The 22951-nt window shown below is 43.1% G+C and overlaps 1 protein-coding gene across 10 annotated transcripts in view; it reads left to right on the forward strand.

Moving 5' to 3' along the window:
- The window catches only part of LOC105075094 (centriole, cilia and spindle-associated protein-like), a 71162-nt gene that overhangs the window by 3414 nt on the left and 44797 nt on the right, over positions 1–22951 (forward strand). For 3 of the 10 annotated variants that reach the window (XR_006727556.2, XR_006727555.2, XM_074373217.1), the window contains exons 2-4: positions 26–299; positions 2930–3028; positions 18658–18873. Coding sequence is in view for 1 of the 10 variants with exons in the window: in XM_074373217.1 (XP_074229318.1) it covers positions 18816–18873 (58 nt within the window). In the remaining 9 variants the exon portion in view is untranslated. The other 7 variants (XR_012509917.1, XR_012509919.1, XR_012509920.1 and 4 more) reach the window with 5 other exon arrangements.

A 22951-nucleotide genomic window follows, 5' to 3' on the forward strand; every position in this document is an offset into this window, starting at 1 on the left:
ACTTTGTTTCAAACTTTATTTCCAGGCTTCTTCGGCTTCAATAGCTGCAAAGAATGAATTGTGTATAAGCCAAGGCTGACAAGAGCTGCAGTGTCCAAGGGGAAATTCAGATTTTTCCTGATCAAAGAGCAAACATTTAAAAGCAGTCCTGATGTAGGACAGCAGCTCCCAGCAACGTCTTTAAGTTGCATCTTCAGAAGCTGACTCAGTGCAGCTTGCCTCGTTCTTGGAAGCCTGCACAGAGTTCTGCATGAGCTCTGCATGCCCCCATCGCTCCTGACCTTGGCAGGAACACGCAGGTGAGGACCTGGTCCCCGGAGGCCTGAAGCAGGAGCCGCAGGAGCAGCTGTGCCATGCCCAGGCTATCCTGCCCTGACCCCTAACCTGACCCCTTGGTGAGACCCCCTCCGTCCGGGGTGGCACAGGGTGAGGGCTCCAGACTTTCTTCACAGCAAGCGTCCCCCAAAGCGAGCAGCCTGGCTGCCAATCTCATTTGCGCTCTCACAGCCCTGGGTGGCCCCACCTCCTGGGGACAGAGATCCCATCTCCCATGGGGGAGACACAGATGAGGGCACAGCCCCCAGGGAGCGACGGGCTGGGCATCTCGTCTCTCCTCCCTCGCTCCCGGGGACAGTCCCTTGTGACTCGGTCCTCCCCACCAACCCTGGTCTTATCTTTAGCATCTGTAAAACAAAGGGCAGCAAGTCACCTCCAGGGGCCCTCTGCCCCGTCTCTGGAGTCCTGCCTGCCCTTCTGTTCCCAGCTCCGGACACACTGGGCTCCTGAATGCCCCCGTGGCCTGTGGTCAGTGCTGGCAGATTTCCCCCACATCCCCCCGCCCCAGAGAAACTGTCCTCCCTGGCTTGTGGTGCCCAGATCTCTGACCTTTTAGTGTAGGGGCTGTCCTTTGTCCTCTCTCCGGCCGGCTGGGACCAGACGTGGCCACAACAGTGTCAGAGGGATGAGTTGATGCTCGTGCGATGCTTAGAATAGTGTCTCGAATGGAGCAACTGCAATATATGTGTTTGCTGACTGAGTGAAGGAGCTGTTATTTAAAATCTCAGAGATTTTTCAAAAGTAAATTTATTTCGGAAAAATTTTAGATTTGCAGAAGAGTTGCCAGGGGAGTACATAGACCCCCATCCATCGGCCCCCCCCAGGTCCCCCACTGTCCCACCTTCCATCACCTGGGACATCTGTCGCTCTGAGGAACCAGCCTGGGTGTGTTTCTATGAACTACGCTCCAGGCTGAATTTGGGTTTCGCCTGTTTTCTCGTCGGTGTCCTCCTCCTGTTCCAGGATCCCATGGACCCCACGTTGCATTTAGTTTCATGTTAATCATCTCTGGTCTGTGACAGTTTCTTAGTCTTGTTTTTTGTGACCTTGACAGCTTTTTTTTCTTTTTAAAAATTTTCTTTAAATTAAAAAATAACATTTTTTTAAACTTTTTTGGGGGGGAGGAAGTAATTAACTTTATTTACTTTTTTAAAAAATAGAAGTACTGGAGATTGAACCTAGGACCTCGTGCACGCTAAGCACGCCTCTGCCACTGATCTGTCCCCTCCCGATCTTGACATTTGGAGGAGTACCGGTCAGGTAGTTGGGAGAAGGTCCCTCAGTCTGTGTTTCTCTGGTGTTTTTCTCATGATCAGATTGGGGTTATGGGTTTTCAGAAAGAATACTAAAGAGGCAAAGTGCCCTTTGCCTCGCATCACACAGGGGGGCACACGAGACCCGTGTGGCACCCTGGTGACCTTAACCCTCACCACGTGGCTGAGGGGGTCTCTGTCAGGTTTCTCCACTCTGAGTTACTATATTCACTTTCCCTGCAATATTCTTCAGAGTCTGGGCTTAGAGCTTAAAGGAAGGGGGAATTAAGCACCACCCCCTGGAGTGCGAAGCATGTCCATGTGGCGTTTGGAATCCTTTGTAAGGAGAAGCTGCCTCTTCTCACCCGCTTATTTACTTCTTCAATCATCATTTACATCAGTGTGGATTCACATATGCCTTGTTACACCTTGGGTCATAATCCAATGCTGTCTTATTTATTCTGTTGCTCAAATCGTTCTGGAGTTGGCAATAAAAGCTCTTTTGGGTTGCGTGAGGTAATAGAAAATGTATGTATTGGTCTCTGCCCCGGGTTCCTGGCACAGAGCTCCTAAAACCCTTGGAATTTCGCAAGTGACAAGAGCACGAGGAGCATGTCTTGTTATAATAGTGGCCTTTGACCTCTGTTCTGGACACTCCTGACACCCTAGGGATTTCCTGGGTGATTGGAGTGTCTGTTGTTCCAATGAGGTGATTTCTGGGTGGGCTTCCGGATGGCTCCTGGATGTGGGCCGGTCACTAGCAAGACCAAGCCATGATCAGAAGCTTGGAATTTTCAGCACCCTCACCACCCCCCTTTCATCTATAAACAGAGTTAATGATCGATCATGCCTACATGATGAAGCCTCCATAAATCCCAGAAGGCTGGGCTATTTGAGCCACGGAGAAGGGCGCATGAGGCGCTGCCTTGGCCACAGGACCGTGAGAAACCTGGTCTTGGCTCCTGCAGGAGAGGCCAGTCTAGGCGATGCTGGATTCCTGGCCCCCGTCAGTCTGAAGGTGGCCGGCTTTGCCGTCCTGGCTGAGCTCCGCCTTCACCTTTGGGGAGGTCAGTGGTGACTGGCCGCCAGCTGCACCTGCTTGTCACCAGCCCCCTCCTCTGTGGGCACAAAAGGGCTGTACCACCTGGGCTTGAGGTCTCCCTCTTGAAATCAGGACAGAAGGCACATCTGAAGGACACGTGCAGTGCATGGGTTCCAGAAGCTTCTGTATTAAAGGGAAAGGAATCTTGGCTCAAAGCACCAAGAGTCTTAAGAGACAAGACTGTTGTGAAACAGAGGAAGGTATCCTAACTCTGCCTTCTGCTTTGGACCTTTTACAGGTGTGGCCCTGCAGAGGACACGCCAGGCTGGTGCTTCATGAGTGCTGACCCCACAGGGAACTGTGTGCTCTTGGGAGAGACATGGGATTTACATCAGAGGTAGGTAAGGCAAGGTGACAGACACTTATTGGGCACTTACTGTGTACCTAGCACTCCGCTGGCCACTAGGGAAGACAGCAAAGGAAGAGGAGACATCTCCCCTGCCCTAAAGAAAGTAAGATGCACAAGAAACCACCCTGGGAGCAGTGGTCCTGGCCCGTGACACCTCCGTGGTCCCGCCAGTCACGACCTGGCTTCCTGGGCCTTTGGGAGCAGACTCATAGTCTGATGGTCATGAATCCTAGAGGTCACTCCCCAGATGTGTGACCTTGGGAGATTCACATCACCCCTCCAGGTCTCCACTACCTTGTCACTAAACCAAGACGAATAATTGCGAGAACATTGTGAGGACTGATGCTCTGACGTCTGCCTGGTCTCAGCTGGGGCGAGGTGGGCTGCAGATGTTACTGGGAGGACCTGTCATGCTTCTTTAAGACGAAGGTCCAGGTCCAAGGCCACCAGCCTGCCGCTCTCTTCTGAGTGCTTTCAGGGCAACTTCAAGGAGGCACGTCCAGGCAGGAAGGGAGGGTGCATGCCCCAAGGCACTCAAATCTTGATTTGAGACCCACTTCAGACTTCTGACCTCCACTGATGTCAAACGGTAGGTTTTGTATTGTTGAAACCGCTAAGTTTGGGGTAATTTGTTACAGCAGCAATGGGAAACCAATCCAGGTGTCTTATGAACATGACCCTCTCTAGGGCTGGCTTTCCTCTTGACACGGACCGAACATTGTGCAGAAGCCGCAGAGATCACGTCACAAAGGCGGGTGTTTTCTTTAGAGTCTGTACTCCCAGCATGCTGCCCCAGAGTAATTCACACTGACGTTTATGTTGGGTGCAGGTTTATTGTCTGCATCCACCTGACTTGGTTGGAAGCAAACTTGCTTTGCATTCTTTCAAGTTCCTGCTGCCTTCTCTTTCGAAGGCAGTAATTACCCCCCTGTGCTATTTTAGAGCATCTTCAGTTCCTGAATATCAGGATGGCAGCAATATCCTGCAGACAGATCCTCTGCGCCTGAAGGTTTATTTCCACGCGTTGCTTTTCCCTTCTAAATAGCAAAGTGTCTCGAGGGCAAGGCATCTTCCCGGAGCTGGGCACGCAGGACCGTGGCATTTCTGTGCGCACATGTCTGTGAGGGTGTGGGTTCCTGTGCTCTAAACCTCTCCAGAAATAGATGGACTAAACCTTCCATGGGACTGAGGAAGCCTCAACAGCAGCAAACCTACTTTACTCTCTCAGCCTTGTTGCTGATTTAAGATTGAACCAGAAATCTGTTCTTTCGGGTAAGGCTTCTCCGCCAACAGAAACTTCCACAAATGGACGTCCTCCATCACATCACAGACGGCTCGGCGGATCAGCTCGTTGGAGCCCATAAAGCAGCACGTGCATATGTGTCATCTTAGATCTATTCTCATTTTATAACCAATGGGTTCTTTTTTGTCCTTTTGAGAACTCAAGACATGGCAGGGGAAAAGTTTCTTCTGTAGAGCACAGGGAACTATGTTCAATATCTTGTAATAACCTTAAATGAAAAAAATGTGAAACAAATATATGTATGTATATGAACAGCTGGGACATCGTGCAGTACACCAGAAATTGACACATTGTAACTACTGTACTTCAAATGAAAAAAAAAAAAAAAGATACGGCAGGGACAGTGTTAGGCTCTATACCTAGTGTGGTGGTTGGGAGCTCAGACCTGGGAGCCAAACTGTTGGGCTCAATTCCTGGCTCCCCTCTGACCAGCTGAATGGCTTTGCCCAAACTCTTAACATCTCTGTGCCTCAGTTTCCTCCTCTGTAGGAGAGGGTAACAGTATTTGCCTTCGGGAGTGTGCTCTGAGGATGACGTGAAATGATGTTCGTAAGGTTCTCAGGTGCCCAGCATTTTAGAGGCCCTCCCAGCATCTCTTTAAGGCAGGGATTTGTCAGACATGTCCCATGTCTCACCCTGGGGACTATAATTCTACTCGGAGTAGCTTGTGCCGAGTGGACTCCTTGATTGATTGATGGTCCATTGATTTTCAACAAAAGTGCCAAGACTTTTGCAGAGCCACATGCAAAAGAATGAAGTTGGACCCCTACCTTACACCAACACAAAATTAGCTCAGAATCAGTCGTAAATCTAAATGCAAAATTTTACATTATAAAGATCTTAGAAGAAATACAACAGTAAATCTTTGTGCCCTTGGAATAGGTGATAGTTTCTTGTATCTTATTTCTTATTATATCTTATTTCTTACATCTAAGAAACTATACACCAAAGGAAGGCACAAGCCACAGAGAAATAGGTAAATTAGTCTTTCTCAAAATTAAAACCCTTTTTTCCAAGTTCTATATCTTCTTTTTATTTTTTAAAAAAATTTTAAATTATTTTTTTAACATTTTTTATTGAGTTATAGTCATTTTACAATGTTGTGTCATATCTTCTTTTTATTTTTAATTGAGATATAGTTGACATATTATATTCATTTCCTGTGTACCACACACAGATTCGATATTATATATATTACAAAATGATCACCACAAAAGTCTTGTTAACATTCATCACCACACATTTACAGTTTTTTTTTCTTGTAATGAGAACTTTTAAGATCTGCTCTCCTAACAAATAGACAATACAGTGTTATTAACTATAGTCACCACGCTGTACATTGCATGCCCAGGACTCACTTATTTCATAACTGGAAGTTTTTACCTTTTGACCACTCTCATCCATTTCACCCACCTCCCCACCCTTCCTCTGACAACCACTAATCTGTATTCTGTATCTGTGAGTTTGTTTTTGGTTTTGTTTTTTTAGATTCCATGTATAAGTGAGATCATATGGTATTTATCTTTATCTGACTTATTTAGTTTAGCATAAGCCCTCAACAGTTCAACTATGTTGTCATAAATGGCAAGATTTCCTTCTTTCTTATGAATAAGGTACCATTATATATACATTACAAATATATATATTTCTTTATCCATTTATCCATTGATGGACAGCAAGGCTGATTCCATGCCTACTGTAAAGAAGGCTGCAATGAACAAGGGGGCACATATATCTTTCTGAGTTATTCTTTTTGATTTCTTTTGGATAAATATCCCAAAGAGGAGTTGCTGGATCATATGGCAGTTCTATTTATAATTTTTTTGAGAAACCTCCATACTGTTTTCCGTAGGGGCTGCACCAACTTACATTCCCACCAACAGTACACAGGAGTTCCTTTTCTCCACATCCTTGCCAACACTTGTTACTTCTTATCTTTTTGATAATAGCCATACTAACAGGTGTAAGATATCTCACTGTGGTTTTGATTTGCATTTTTCTGGTGAATAGTGATGTTGAGCACCTTTTCATGTACCTGTTGCTCATCCATATATCTTCTTTGGAAAAATGTCCATTCAGATCCTCTGCTCATTTTTAAACTTTTTTTTTTTTTTACTATTGAATTGTGTGAGTTCTTTATGTATTTTGGGTATTAACCGCTCAAAGTGCAGGAGCTTCTGTCCCTGAAGTTAGGGTGCATCACGCTCCAAGTGTGGGTGTCTTGCCAACCAGAAAGCTTTCCAAATCCTGTACTGCTAGGATTTTATGGAAGCTTCCTGACAGACATGGTTAATTATTGACTCTGTTTCTAGACTTTCTCCCTTCTCTGGAAAATGAGGGGTAAGGCTGACATTTGCAAGCTTCTAGTCATTGCTCAGTTTCTCTGGTGACGAGCACCCATGCAGACATCCAGAGTCATCTCAGTGGAATGAAAGATGCTCCTAGTGCTCTTACCACTTAGGAATTTACGGGGGGTTTGGAGCCCTGTGTCAGGGAAGAAGTCAAAGAGAAATAATAGAACAAGCGATGATCTTAGATGATCTTCTCATCACTTAGGAATTTATGGAGCTCTGTGCTGGGAGCTTATTATTTCATATATATATAAATGCAACAAATTTTTGTATAGTGATTTTGTATCCTGGAACTTTACTGAATTCATTTTTTAGAGCTACCATTTTCTGATGAAGTTTTTAGGGTTTCTATATATAATGTCATGTCATCGGCAAATACTGACAGTTTTACTTCTTTCTCTCTGATTCAGATGACTTTTATTTCTTTTTTCCTGTCTAATTGCTATGGCTAGGACTTCCAATACTATGCTGAATAAAACTGGCAAGAGTGGGCATCATTGTCTTGTTCCTGATCTTAGAAGAAAAGCTTTCAGCTTTTCACTGTTACGTATGATGTTAGCTGTGGGTATGTCATATATAGCTTTTATTATGTTGAGGTACATTCCTTCTATACCCACTTTGTTGAAAGTTTTTTTAAAATCATAGATACTAAACTTTGTCAAGTACTTTTTCTGCATCTATGGAGATGATCATGTGATTTTATCCTTCATTTTGCTAATGTGGTGTATCACATTGATTTGTGGATGTTGAACCATCCTTGCATCCTAGGAATAAGTCCTACCTATTTATGGTTTATAGACCTTTTAATGTATTGTTGAATTCAGTTTGTTAATATTTTGTTGAAGATTTTTGCATTTATGTTCATCAGGGATATTTGCCTGTGGTTTTCTTTTCTTGTAATATCCTTGTTTGGTTTTGGTAGGAGGGTTAAAGCTAGTCTCACAAAATAAGTTTGGCAGAATTCCTTCCTCTTCTACTTTTTTTGGAAGAGTTTGAGAAGGGTTGCTATAAATTCTTCTTTGAATGTTTGGCAGAATTCACCAGTGAAGCCATCTGTCCTAGACTTTTGGGCTTGGGGAAGTTTTTGATTACTGATTCAATCTTCATAGGAATTTATCCATTTCTTCTAAGTTGTCTAATTTTTTTGGTGTATAGTAGTTGTTTATGATCTTTTGTATTTCTGTGGTATCAGTTGTAATGTCTCTTCTTTTCTTTCTGATTTTATTTGAGTCATCTCTTTTTCCTTGATGAATCTAGCTGAAGTTTTGTCAATTTTGTTTATCTTAAAAAAAAAAACAACCCAGCTCTTAGTGTCATTGATCTTTTCTATTGTCTTTTTAGTCTTTATTTCCACTCTGATTTTGTTATTTCCTTCCTCTTACTAACTTTGGGCTTCATTTGGTCTTCTTTTCCTAGTTCCTTGGATTGTAAAATTAGGTTGCTTATTTGAGATTTTTCTTGTTTCTTGATGCAGACATCTATTGCTAAGTACTTTCCTCTTAGAACTGCTTTTGCTGCATCCCATACATTTCAGTGTGTTATATTTCCATTTTCATTTGTCTTGAGAAATTTTTTATTTCTTTTTTTTATTTCTTTTTTGATGCATTCATTGTTCAGTATTGTGCTGTTTAATCTCCATATATTTGTGAATTTTTCAGTTTTTTAAATTGTAATCATAATTACACACAGTTTTATATCATTACTGTAGTCTAAAAAGATTCTTGATATGATTTCAACCTCCTTAAATTTATTAAGACTTGTTTTATGATAATTTATCATGGAGACCATTCCATGTGTGACTGAGAAGAACGTGCATTCTGTTGCTTTTGGATGGAATATTTTGTAAATGTCTGATAAGTCTATCTGGTCTAATATGTTTAAGGCCAATGTTTCCATATTGATTTTCTGTCTAGATGATCTATTTATTGTTGAAAGTGGAATTTTAAAGTCCTCTACTATTGTATTGCTGTCTATTTCTCCCTTAGGGCTGTTAATATTTGCCTTATATATTTAGGTGCTTCTATGCTGGGTGCATAAATATTTACAAGTGTTATATCCTCTTGTTGGATTGACTCCCTTGTAATTATATAATCTCCTTCTTTGTTTCTTATTACAGTCTTTTTCTTAAACTATATTCTGCCTGATAAAAGTATAGCTACCCCAGCTTTCTTTTGGTTTCTTTTTTCCATGGAATATATTTTCCCATCTTTTCACTTGCAGTCTGTGTGTGTCCTTATATCTGAAGTGAGTCTCTTGTAGGCAGCATATCAATTTTTTTTTCCATTCAGCCACTCTATGTCTTTTGACTGGAGAATTTAGTCCATTAACATTTAAAGTCATTATTGATATATATGAACTTGTTTCCATTTTGTTCATTGTTTTCTGGCTATTTTCTAAGTCCTTGGTTCCCTTCTTCTCTTGCTCTCTTCTTTTGTGATTTAATAATTTTCTGTAACAGTATGCTTCTATTCCTTTCTCTTTAACTTTTGTCTATCTACTGTAGGGCTTTGCTTTGAGGTTACTATGAGGCTTACATAAAACAAATGTAATGGTTTAAGTTGATAATAACTTAAGTTTAAGTGTATTCTTAAAATCTACACTTTTACTTCCCCACCATGTTTTATGCTTTTGGTGTCACAATTTACATCTTTTTATCTTGTATATCCATTAACAAATCATTGTAGTTGTAGTTATTATTATTATTACTCACTATTTTTATCTTTTAACCTTTATACTAGCTTTATAAGTGACTAACCCACCATGTTTACAGCATTAGATTATTAGGAATCTTACCGGTGAGATTTATACTTTTATATGTTTTCCTGTTACTGATTAGTGCCCTTTTGTTTCAGCTTAAAGAAGTCCTGTTCACATTTCTTGTAAGGCAGGTTTAATGGTGATGACCTCCTTTAGCTTTTGCTTGTGTAGAAAACTCTTTCTCTCTCCTTCAATTCTGAAGGACAACTTTGTTGGGTAGAGTATTCTTGGTTGCAATTTTTTTCTTTCATCCCTTTGAATATATGGTGCCACTCCCATAAGTCCCTTATACCATCTTCATCCTTCTTCATTCTTTTTTCTTTCTGCTGCTCTGATTAAGTGAGTTGCAACTGCCATGTATTAGAGTTCACCGATTCTTTCTTCTGCTTTATATCGCCTGCTGTTGAACCTCTCTAGTGTATTTTTCAGTGCAGTTATTGTATTCTTCAGCTCTGTGATTTCTTTTGGTACTATCTTAAATTTTCCACCTCTGTTGATATTCTCACTTTGTTCATTCATTCTTTTCCTAAGGGTTATTAGCATCTTTATGACCATTATTTTGAACTCTTATCAGATAAATCACTTATTTCCATATCATTAAGGTCTTTTTCTGAGGTTTTATCTTGTGAGTTTTTTTTTTTTTCATTTGGAACATATTCCTTATTTTTTCATTTCCCTTGACTCTCTGTATTGGTTTCTATGCATGGGATAAAATGGCCACCTCTCCCAGTCTTGAAGGAGTGGCTTCATGTAGGAGATGAACCTTGTTGCTCAACCCTGTCCTAGCTCTTGGTTGTCTCTCAAACCTTTGTGATTGTCCAGACAGTCTACTTTAGTCTTAGTAGCTCCCAGGAGGTGAGAGTGTGTCAAAACCCATCAGTGTCCCAAAAGGGAGAATCTTAGCATCTAGATGCAGGCTGATTGGAAGCCAGATCCTGACAGCAGCTTCTAAAGTATGTAAATGTACTTCCTTCACAGGGAAGCCTGGGAGATGGGCATTTTTGTCTACTCCCACTTCGCTGAGGCCTGGGTAGTAGCCAGTTAAGAACTGTTTCTTTGTTTGCTTCCATCCTGTTGAACCCTGTGAGTACAACCCCACTGGCTACCAGAGCCAGGCTATCAAGGAATGTGTCTTCTGGGCAGCAGACACAAAAACCAGATGTGTACACAATCTTCTCTCTTGGAGACACTAATGACCTCGGCAGGGCAGAGGGAGAGTGTGAAGAGAGCACCAGCCAGCCTCCCTGGTCTCTAGAGAGGATTGCAATCATCCTCTAGATACACATTTAATTAGAAGCCTGCCCTTCAGAACAGAGTTGTGAAGATAAGCTAATAGGCCCCCTTTGCAGAAATACGGGGTGAGTTTCAGTCTGCTGTGTCTGTGCTGTGCCCCAGGGGGCAGCTGGCCAAGAACTGTCTCTCTGTTTGTTCCAGTCCCATGGGACCTACAAATGCAAGCTCCGCTGGCCACTAAAGCCAGGGGACACAGGGGCACCTCCTGGGCAGCAGCCACAAAGACCAGGGCACTGCATGTACAAACTAGGAAGCCAGATGTGAAAACTGGGGCACCGGATGTGGACAGCTCCTCTCTGGGGGACACATGCACTCTGGAGTGTGGCAGAGGAGAGTGTGAAGTCAGTGCCTGCCCTCCAGGTCTCTGGAAAGAATTAGTCGATCCTTAGATATGTGTTAATAAAGAGTCTGCCCCTCAGGCTGCAGCTCTGAAGATGACCTGGTAGACCTGCCTCCTTCACAGACTGGCTGGGCCCTCAGTCCATTTACCTCTGCTGTGCTTTGGGTACTGGCTGTTTAAAACCCTTTCTCCATTTGTTATAGTCCTGTGGGACCCACAAGCATCAGCCCCACTGGTCAGCAGAGCCAGGCAATCGGTGTCCCCTGGGTGGCAGCTGAAAAAGTTGGGTGTCAGATGAGGGTACAAGCTCCCCTCTGGGAGGTACTGGCAACCTGAAGCGAGGCAGAGAGAGTGCCAAGGTGGCACCTACCAGCCTCCAAGCCCCTGGATGTGAGTTAAATCAGAACTCTGCCCCTCAGGCTGATGCTTTAAGATAAACCTATTGGCCTCTTTCACAGAAAGTGTGGGGGAAGCCCTGGAAGAACCGCTTCTCAGGTCACTACAGCCACGTGGGTCTTGTGGGCACAAGCCCAGTCAGTTTTCAAATCTGGAAGTTTGGGCGGCTCATCTCTCAGGTGCAAGCCTCAAAACTAGGGGGCCAGGTGTGGGGTTCAGATCTTTCCCTCCTCAGGGAGAAACTCGGGGATGTGAGTTTGTGGGTCACCAGGTTGGGGGTGGGGTTTATGGTGAGACTGAGTCTCAGCCTCTCCCTACACATTTTTTTTTTTAATTAAAGTGTAGTCGACTTACCATGTTGTGTTGGTCTCTGGTATACAGCATAGTGATTCAGTTATACACACACACACACACACACACACACACACACTCATTCTTTTTTATTATAGGTTACTACAAGATATTATAGTTCCCTGTGCTCTACAGTAGGACCTGTTTTTTGTCTGTTTTATATATAGTAATTTGTACCTGCAAATCCCAAACTCCCAGTTTATCTCTCCCCACAATAAGGTTGCTTTCTATGCCTGCGAATCTGTCTTTTTATTATAAATAAGTTCCTTCGTGTCCTTTTTTTAGAGTCCACATGTAAGTGATATCATGTGGTATTTTTCTTTTTCTTTCTGGCTTCCTGCACTTAGTATACCAATCTCCAGGTCCATCCATGTTGCTGCGAATGGCGTTATTTTATTCTTTTTTATGGCTGAGTGGTATTCTATTGTCTCTATATATACCACAACTTCTTTATCCAGTCATCTGTTGATGGACATTTAGGTTGCTTCCATGTCTCAGCTATTGTAAATAGTGCTGCTATGAACTATTTAGTACGTTTCTTTTTGAATTAGATATACCTTCAGATATTTGTCCAGAAGTGGGATTGCTGGATCATAGGGTACATTTTTTTTTCAGTTTCTTAAGGAATCTCCCTACTGTTTTCCATAGTGGTTGCACCAAATTACATTCCCACCAACAGTGTAGGATGGTTCCCTTTTCTCCACACCCTCTCAAGCATTTATCATTTGTAGAATTTTTAATGATGCCCATTTTGACATTCTGATGTGAGGTGATATCTCATTTCCTCCTACCTACTTAGATGTGGGCTTTTTCTCATTTGTTCAATGTGTAGGAGATATTCAGCTGGTTTGGGTTTTTTTTTTTTCCAGAGGAAATTGTTCTGCATGTAGCTATAGATTATGTGCCCATGGGAGGAGCTGAGTTCAGGATCCTCCTATGTCATCATCTTGAACTGGAACTTCAACATTAAAAATGTTGTGTTTCAAAGGACACCATCAAGAAGATGGAAAGGGGGGAGAGTGTATATAGCTCAGTAGTATAGCATGTGCTTAGCATGTGTGAGGTTCTCGAGTTCAATCCCTTGTACCTCTATTTACAGAAATGAAGAAATAAAATGATTACCTCCCTCCCCAAAATAAAAAAATTTTTCAAAAGATGAAAAGACAACCCACAAAATGGAAGAAAATATTTTCCAATCATATAGCTGATATAGCTGATAGGAGACTTGTATCCAGAATGGGTAAATGATTCCTGAAATTCAACAATAAAAATAAATAACATAAAAAGAAAAAAAGAGGACACTAATGAACTCATCTACAAAACAGAAACAGACTCTCAGGCATAGTAAACAATCTTGTGGTTACCGGGGGAAAAGGGGTGGGAAGGAATAAATTTGAGTGTTTGAGATTTGCAAATGTTAACCACTATATATAAAAATAGATAAAAAATAAATTTCTTTGGTATAGTAGAGGGACCTATATTCAATATCTTATAATAACCTTTAATGAAAAGGAAAATGCAAATGAATATATGTATGTATATGCGTGACTGAGACATTCTGCTGTATACCAGAAATTGACACAGTGTGACTATACTGCAATTAAAATGAAAAAAAAAATAGGCAAAGGATTTAAATAGACTATTCTCCAGGAAAAAAGATAAAATGGCTAATAAGTGCATGATGTTCCACATCACTAGTCATCCTGGAAATACAAATAAGGACTGCAATGAGATGTCACTTCATCTCCAGTAAGATGTGAAAAGAGACCAGAAAAACTATTAACAAGTATACGGAGAAATCAAAATGCTCATACATGGCTGGCAGGAATGTTAAGTGGTGTAGCCACTTTGGAAGACATTTTTGCAGTTCCTCAAAAAGTTAAATATAGAATTACCATATGGCTTAGAAATTATACTCCTCTGTATATACCCAAAAGATTGGAAAGCAGGTACTCAAATACTGGTATATGAATATTCATAGCAACACTCTTTGATAATAGCCAAAAAGTGACCATAACCTGTCGACATATGAATGTATAAACAGAATGTAGTCTATCCATACAGTGGGCTATTATTCAGCCATGAAAAAGAATGAAGCACTGATACATCCTGTAATGTGGATGAATCTGGAAAATCTTATACTAAGTGAAAGAGGCCAGGCACAGAAGGTCACATATTGTATGATTCCAACTTATGTGAAATATCCAGCATGGTTAAATCTGTAGAAACAGAAAGCAGATAAGTAGTCACCAGGAACTGAGGGTAGAGGGGTCACAGGGAATATCTGCTTACTGGGTATGCGGTTTTACTATAAAGTGATGGCTTGGAACTAAGTAGAGATGCTGGTTGCACAACACTGTGAATGCACTAAAAGCCATTGAATTGTTTGTTTTAAAATCATTAATATTATATCGATTTCTTTTAAAAAATATTTTGTTTACTTACTGTATTATTTAATTTTGGTGAGGGAGGAGGTAATTAGGTTTTATTTATTTGTAGAGGAGGCACTGGGGATTGAACCCAGGACCTCACACATGCTAAGCACGTGCTCTACCACTTGAGCTGTAGCCTTCCCCTTGTCAATTTCACTTCAGTAAGAAAACTTAGGATAGTGATCACGTACACTGGGTATAGTGACCAAAGGAAGATTCTGAGGGGCTTCTGGGTCACTGGTAACGCTGTTTCTTAATCAGGGTGTGGAATATACAAGTGCACTCAGTATGTGAAAATTCCTTGAGCTGTACACTTAGGATCTGACACTTTGCTGGATTTATATTATACATTTATAAAAAGTAAAAATGAAAAAAAATTGCCCAGGACAGTGCCTGGCACTATACACCAACCACTGCTCAGTCCTCAAAGATGGCTCAATTGCCAAATCCTCAGGCAACAGATTTTTTTTTTTTTAATGAGAAAACTGCTGGAAAATGGGCATGGGTGTTTAATATTTGAAAGAGTCTTTCTGCTTTATTTATTAAATGCCATGCTAACTGGTAAAATATCCTGTTAAATCCTTTTTATGGCAATTCTAAAAGTATTTTCGCCTGTCAGGTAGTTTGTGGTGTTAACTCAGGCAATGTCCTGTCTAGAGGCACAGACCCACCCCTCTCACTGTGGTTGTGGGAGGACCTCCCGGGGGCGCCTGGAACCCATGAGGATATTCTGTATGGATTTGTACCACAGCTCCTCACCTTAAGGACTCCAAGAAGGAGTTCCGGGTACCACAGGCTTCCCAGATCTCAGTACAGAATGTGCACATGGAGGATGCACTGCCTGCTGGCCATGTTCTGGCCCCAAATGACTCTTCCAGGCCCTCAGATAAGCCAGTCTCTCTCCCACCTTAAGGCCTTTCTTTGCTCATGTTGTCCCCACTGCCCATGGTCCAGCCTCCCCACCTCCGGACATGTTGGCTCCTTCACTCTTCAGAAAGCAGGTAAAGCTCCACGTGGCAGAGGGGACCCAGGACCTGCTTTAATCAGATGTGATAAGACACTCAGACATGGAACTGACTATCATGAAGAAAGAAGTTTTTATACAAAAGTTCCCAAGAAACAGGAGGCAGGCCAAGCTATGCAGAGCCACTGGGGGAAGTACCAATTTCGTCAGGAGGCAGAGGAAGCAAGGGGAAAATGTAGGCGTGGGTCTTTATTAAGGTTTCTGTGGGAAGGAGAGGGCAAGGCAGGGCAAGCAGGCTCCAAATGTGCTAGTTTGCATTCTTCTTCTTCTTCTTCTTCTTTTGTTTTTTTAAATTTGATGGAGGGAGTGGGGATTGAACCCAGGACCTCGTGCATACTAAGCATGTGCTCTACCACTGAGCTGTTACCCTCCTCACCTCCAGATGTGCTAGTTTGGATCATTCAGTGGACTCTAGGTGTGGGGGTGTCCCTAGCTGTCTGGCTGTGGATTAGAGCAGGTAACAGTGATCCTGAGTGGGGGGGGGCGGTGGGCTCTGGGGAGGCTGGTTTGCATTTGAAAAGGCGAGGTAATTTTCTCTCTAGGAATTGGCTAGTCCCGGGAAGAGCAGTCGCTCCAGGTGTTATCCAGATGTCAAAGCACCAGAATACAGAAAATAGGAGACATTTTACTACAGAAGCCTTCCTAGAACAATAATGTTTATTGTATTTTCTTTTCTTCCCCTTTTTTCTTTTCTTTTTTATTGAAGCACGTTTACAATGTTGTGTTAGTCTCAAGTGTACAGCAAAGCGATTCGGTTCTACATATATCTATATATTCTTTTTCATTGTAGGTTATTACAAGGTACTGAACAGAGTTCCCTGTGTTTCTGTTTCCTTCGCTAGAATGCGAGCTCTGGGAAGGGGCCGTGTCTGTCCTTTTCACTGGCGTATTTCTAGTGTCTAGAACTTAGTAGATGCCCAATAGTGAATGAATAAGTGAATGAAATTATGTTTGCTTTGGCAAACTCTGAAATGTTAAGATCTCCTCTACTAACGCCCTAATTGTGCATGTGTGTGTGTGTGTGTTTAAGTTGGACATACCAGTCTCAGTTGCAGACAGGTCTGCAACACAGTGTGTTCTTCCCCGGCTGGTCTGCCCTCTCAGGTCTCCCAAATGTTTGGACAGATGTTCCCACCCATGACTCAGCAATAAAGTGCCGCCTGGAGGGGAAACGGGGGATGAGGGAGGCTGCTGCACCTGTAGCGTACGTGCTATTTTCTTACCAACTCCTTTTTTGGGAGGAAGAGGGCATTTTTGCTTTGAAAGCATCAAGAGAGTGGGAAGGTTGTACTTTTGCTAAAAGGATGTGGTGTCTCCAGCTGACCTCTTTTCTAGACCAGATCTCTACTGGGATGTAATGCTTGTGCTAATTCCTGTAGAATTAACTCCCTTAGCGTGTAACTCTCCAAACTGGCCTAATGTGCAGCTGGCATTTCCCCAAACGTGGACGAATTCCCTTTGGCTGTGGAGCCAAGTAAGTGACTTCTATAACTGGAAGAAAATGAGGTCGGTAGGCTGCTAACTCCCAGCTGCAGGAAAAAAAAAAAAAATGAAGAAATGAAAAAAAAGTGAAGGGAAGGAGAGAAGGAGATGCGTGGAGACAGCAGGGGGCTGGGTGGGTGGGCCCTCCCCACACTGGCATTGTCATTTTTTTCCCTTAGAAATTTGATGGGTGGAAAAGGGCATTGGTTGTTGACTTCAGTGCTTTTCTTTGTTCACTAGTGAACAGAACTTTGTTTTTTGTGGGACGTGTGTGGAATAAGCTTACTGGGCAAACTTTGCCTCTTGTGATGGGCTGCCGCATCCTCTGGTGATCATTAAATCCACTTCTCTTGGGGGGAGGGTATAGATCAGTGGTGGAGTGCACGCCTAGCATGCACAAGGTTCTGGGTTCAATCCCCAGTGCCTCTGTTTAAAAAAATAGACAAATAAATAAACCTGCAATTGCCTATCCCTGCTTAAGAACAAAAAAGGGGGAACATTTTTTTAAAGAATCCGCTTCTCTTATTGGTTTGTAAGCCCTCTTCACACTCCAGTTTCTGGGTGCGTTAATCTCTCGCGCTCATTTTTTGCGCCTCCTCATTTCGAGAAGTTGCGGCGGCTTTGCGGGTATTTGCACATTATCAGTTAGCGCGGGCGCACACATCTGTGGCTGGAGTCTAGTTTTGAGTTTCACGCTGGCGAGGAAAACTCTTGTCGCTGGGATGATAAATTTGCTTCCGTCAAGAGTCTTTGGTTGAGCAGGGCTGAGATCGCTTTACGAGCTTGGGTGGCTCTGTGACACCTTTGCCGTTGGGTGAAGGGACAGCAGGCAGCCGACAAAGCCCAGGGTGACAGGGAGAATAGCGATGGGGACTCAGACCCAGGGACAGGAGCCTCCTAACTTGCAGTGAGGTCTTGGCAAGAACTGGAATGTCTCTGGGGCTCGGGGACTGATCTGTTCTAAAAAAGTGAAGGGATGATGTTTAAGGGGTTACGCTACACATTTACAGAGGTTGCCTGTGGGGAGGGAAGGCAGAGCGGAGGTTAGACGCCAAGGGAACTTGTACTTTTCCTTCTATCTACTTCTGCACCACGTGGGCTATCAGAATCTCTGTGTATTTGTGAATTTCCCCAATATTTTATTATGAAAAACCTCAAGCATAAAGAATGTCCGAGAATTATGAAAAAATTAAAAATTTAAAAAAAATTAAATAAAAATTAAAAATTAATTAATTAAAATAATAAAAAATTAAAAACAAATTATACATGAACACCTATCCACCTGCCACCTAGAGTCCCCCAGCACTAACATTACTATACCTGCTTTGTCACTGATCCACCCACCTGTCCATCCCTTGACCTACCCTCCAATTCAGCTGATGTTTTAAAATTTATTTTTTATTTTATTTATTTCTGCTACTTTTAGAGAGAGAGGTAATTAGGTTTGTTTGTTTGTTTGTTTATTTTAGTGGAAGTCCTGGGGATTGAACCCAGGACCTCATGCATGTTAAGCAAGTGCTCTAACACTGAGCCATACCCTCCCCCACCTTCCGATTTTTTGATGCATTTCAACGTTGCAGATCTATATTCACAAAATATGTATATAATTAGCGTTTCAGTCTTTTCATAAGGAGAAATGTTTAAGTTAAACGATCCTTAAGTTTACATCCAACTTCAAAGGTTACAGTATGGCACTCTTTCCAAAACGTCTCTAACAAAAAGATTTCTGGCCCTTCACTGAGGAAGGTATTTTCCCTCAATTCCTTTGATATAAGTAAAATGTAGTTTTGGTTCAAAAATGAGAAAATAGAGACAAAAAGATAAAAACGTTCAACCCACCCAAAGAGCTGATTTTGCCATGTTTAGATCTGGATTATTTTTTTTCCAGTGCAAATATATGTAAGTAGTTAAACAAATGGCGTCACACTCTGTCACCTGAACAAAGACCAGTGGTGAGACTGTGGATGGGTACACGCTGCCACACCGTTTGTGAAGCGAGTTTCTCCCAGCGACCCGTCCACGTGATGCTGTCACTACCTGAGTGTGATGGATGAGGAGACCAAGGCTGAGAGAGACAAGGAACTTGCACAACATCGCACGGCAGGTAAGCGGCAGAGCTGGAACTGGGACTCCAGTCTCGTTAATACAAAGAACATACACATAGCTCATACTATTTTTATTCCAACCAAGAGGAAATTAGCATTCTTGCACCTGATCAAAGAAATGGATACACGATTTTGGATCATGAAGGTTGTTTTCAGGTACAAAATTCGTGTTTAGAGATATTTGGCTACATTAAGAGAAGGAGGTATGTTAGAGATGTGGCTGTGAGTACGGGGACTGCAGCCCGACCAGCTCCAGCCAAGGCGAGAAGGGGAGCCCAGTGTCCAGCGTGAGAGACGCAGCTGGCCCTCAGGGAGGGACTGAACGAGGGCCCAAGGGCACAGGGACCGCCCCCCGCTGCTCGCCGCCCTCCTTCCCGAATGTCTGCTTTGCTCTTGCCTTTGTGGGATGGTTTTCTCCGCTTGTGTAGCCTGCTTTAGAGAATAGATCCCTTCAGCTCCAAATCTAAACTTCTCAGTCCAGCCTTAGGCAGCAGCTCCGACTCCCTCTCAGCTCTAACTGGCAATGCTAGGAGTGAGAAAATCGGGTTGGCCTAGCTTGAGTCAAGGCTCTGTCCCCGCTCTTGTAAGCGACAGCCAGGTGAAGGGGCGCCCCAGCAGTAACCTGGCCGATGGGAGGTCGTGGTCCCCGATGGGGGAGGGGAAAGAGAGGAAACGTCCTGCAGAAGCGGGTGACCGGCTCGGGGGGTGGGGCAGGCACCCTAACAGACACCCCTCGAAAGAACAGCTGGAGCAGAAAGGCCAGCAATCCAAAAGCCATCCGGCCTTGCGTCCTGCCTGCCCCGCGCGCCGCTGGAGCCAGGTCACCTGCGGGCAGGGCGGGCAGGGCAGGCGGAGTCCTTAGGGGAAGCAGGGACAGTACGAGCACGGCTTTCGGCGGGCTCTGGGGACATCTGCGCGTGCCGTGTGTCGTGAGATGAAGGGCTGAGGGGCTCAGGTTGGTCCCTGAATTAGTCTGCCCTGGGCTGCCACAACACGGGACCACAGATGGGCGCGCTGGGGGCTGGGGTGGGCTTAAACACCACCATCGAGTGTCTCATGGTTCAGGAGGCTGGAGGTTCAAGATCAGGGCGTCCGCAGAGTTGTTCCCTCACAGTCCTGTGAGGTAGACTCTCTCCTCGGCTTGCAGACGGCGGTCTTCTTCACGTGGCATCCTCCACACAGATCTGTTTCCCCTTTTTATAAGGACACCAGCAATATTGGATTAGAGCTCACCCTAATGATCTCACTTTAACTTTTTAAAAATTTTTTATTAAAAAATTTTTTTTTAATTTTATTAAAAAACTTAAAATTGAAGCATAGTCAGTTTACAGTGTGTCAGTTTCTGGTGTACAGCATGATGTTTCAGTCATCCATATGCAGACATATATTCCTTTTCATATTCTTTGTCATTATAGGTTACTACAAGGTACTGAATACAGTTCCCTGTGGTCTACAGTAGAAACTTGTTGTTTATCTATTTCATAGGTAGTACTTAGTATCTGCAAATCTCAAACTCCCAATCTATCCCTTCTCATCTCCTCCCCCACCCCAGTAACCGTAAGTTTGTTTCCTATGTCTGTGAGTTTGTTTCTGTCTTGTAAACAAGTTCATTGGTGTCTTTTTTTAGATTCCACATATAAATGATATCATATGGTATTTTTCTTTCTCTTTCTGGCTTACTTCATTTGAATGATGATCTCCAGGTCAATCCATGTTGCTACAAATGGCATTATTTTATTCTTTTTTAATGGTGGAGTAGTATTCCATTTATAAATATACCACAGCTTCTTTATCCAGTCATTTATTGATGCACATTTAGGTTGTTTCAATGTCTTGTCTATTGTAAATAGTGCTACTATGAAGGTTGAGGTGCATGTATCTTTTTAAATTTAGGTTCCCTCTGGATATATGCCCAGGAGTGGGACTGCTGGATCACAGGATAAGTCTATTTTTAATTTTCCATACTGTTTTCCATAGTCTCTGCACCAAACTACATTCCCACCAACATCGTAGGTGGGTTTCCTGTTCTCCATACCCTCCCCGTCATTTATCCTTTGGACTTTTGAATGATGGCCATTCTGGTTGGTGTGAAGTGATACCTTGTATATTGATCTGCATTTCTCTGCTAATTAGTGATATTGAGCATCTTTTCATGTGCCTATTGGCCATTCCTATGTCTTCATTGGAGAATTGCTTGTTTATGTCTTCTGCCCATTTTTGGATTGGGTTGTTTGTTTTTTTCTTATTAAGTTTTATGAGTTGTTTACATATTCTGGAAATTAAGCCCTTGTCAGTCTCATCTTTTGCAAATATTTCCTCCCATTCCGTAAGTTGTCTTTTTGTTTTGCTTATGGTTTCCTTTGTTGTGCAAAAGCTTATGAGTTTAATTAGGCCCCATGTGTTTATTTTTGCTTTTATTTCTATTGCCTGGGTAGACTGCCCCAGGAGAACCTTGCTAAGATTTCTGTCAGAAAATGTTTTGCCTATGTTTTCTTCTAGGAGGTTTATCATGTCTTGTCTTATGTTTAAGTCTTTAAGCCAAGGGCCTCCATTTTGCAAAGTTCAATAACCACTTGTTCAGTGAAGGACTAGGAGAGGCCAGGGCCTTCTCAGAGGTTCCAGGAGAAGGGCGGGAGCTTGAATCAAAGGTGGGTCTTCTTGGCAAAACAGGCCCAAGTATCCAGCCCAGAAAGCTCTTCTCTCCTCTTGGAGAGGTGAACGAATGGGTTAAACACGAGCTCTTCCTGTGTGTGTGTTGAGGGGGACGGGGCGGGTACAAATACGCATGCGTGTCTGCGCACAAGCCCACCTGTGCGTGTGTGTGTTTGGTCCTTTCACTCTGAGTCCTTTATGAGGCGCCAATACTCTTATTATTCTTACTCAGAGAGTCAGGTGCTTGTAAATAAAAGCCTTGACTTTGGGGTCTTCCGTATTTCCGGTGAGGGTTTCAAGACCCTAGGTTACTCATCAAAGCCAAGGATACTCGCCTCTCCTGAGACAACAGAATATGGCCTCTTTAATGGTGAGATAGTCACAGGGTGGAGAGGAAGTGCCGAGAATAGTGATGTTTCAAGATATTCTGCCTCATCAGGATCAACAGATGTAATGATTCATGTGTCTCAGCGCGTGTTCAGAGAAAAGGAAAAAGCTGAAAGAGGCAGAATCGAGCAGCGCTGGCACGACTTGATCTCCTCTCTTCCCTGTGAAACGACACGTGTCATTTTTGTTTAAGCCACTCTTCCTCACGGCGCTGGTGACTTCCTGATCTGAGCAGAAGGAAAAAGTGTCCTCTTCGGAGTGATTCTGATTTTGATTACGTCTTTGAGTGTCCTGGATGATACTGTAATAAGCAGAGGAACGGATCAGAATGTAAACAAATGATTCACCCCCTGGAGAACGGCAGTTGGCCCAGCCCCCACGACCACTGTGGGTGCAGATCGTTTTCCACCGTCAGGGAGGGGAAAGCACTCTGTACCTTCATACAAAATAAAAAGCAGACAGTCATGCTGTCTGGTTTCAGTCTCTAAAGAACAAAATCTTGAGCATTTCCTGTAAGCCTGGACTCCCAGCAGGAACCCCCTCATCCCGGGCTTTTGGGTTAATGTCTGAGATATGAGGAGCTGGTCTTTTCCCATCATAAAGAGAGAGATGTCAACATGGTGATCCTGGGGGTTTTTGTCACGTTAGCTATGTATTGGATCTTTCCTTGGATGAGCTAGTCTTATTGAAGGGCTCCCTTGCCTTTTTGCAAATAAAAATCGTTTGTTTTTTTTGGAATACTTTTTGCCTCTGAACCTTGCCTTGACAGATCTAATGAATGAATTTGATTTCACAGTTTTGAAAAGCATACATGTTGCTTTTGGTAGAACCACATGGAGCATTTAAGGGGCCCAGAGCCCCAGTGTTTGTTTTGCCACCGTTCCATCCCAGTGCCAGCACTCTCCTGCCCCATAAACCTGGCATCAAGGCCCTGTCTGCCCAGGCGCAAGGGACAGGAACAGCCTCACTGGAAGCATGGGAACACCAGGGTCTGCCTCATTTGTGTACTCCATGCAACTGACAGTGCTCAGCTTCACC

Source organism: Camelus bactrianus, chromosome 11 (genome assembly GCF_048773025.1).
Source record: "Camelus bactrianus isolate YW-2024 breed Bactrian camel chromosome 11, ASM4877302v1, whole genome shotgun sequence".
NCBI lineage: Eukaryota > Metazoa > Chordata > Mammalia > Artiodactyla > Camelidae > Camelus > Camelus bactrianus.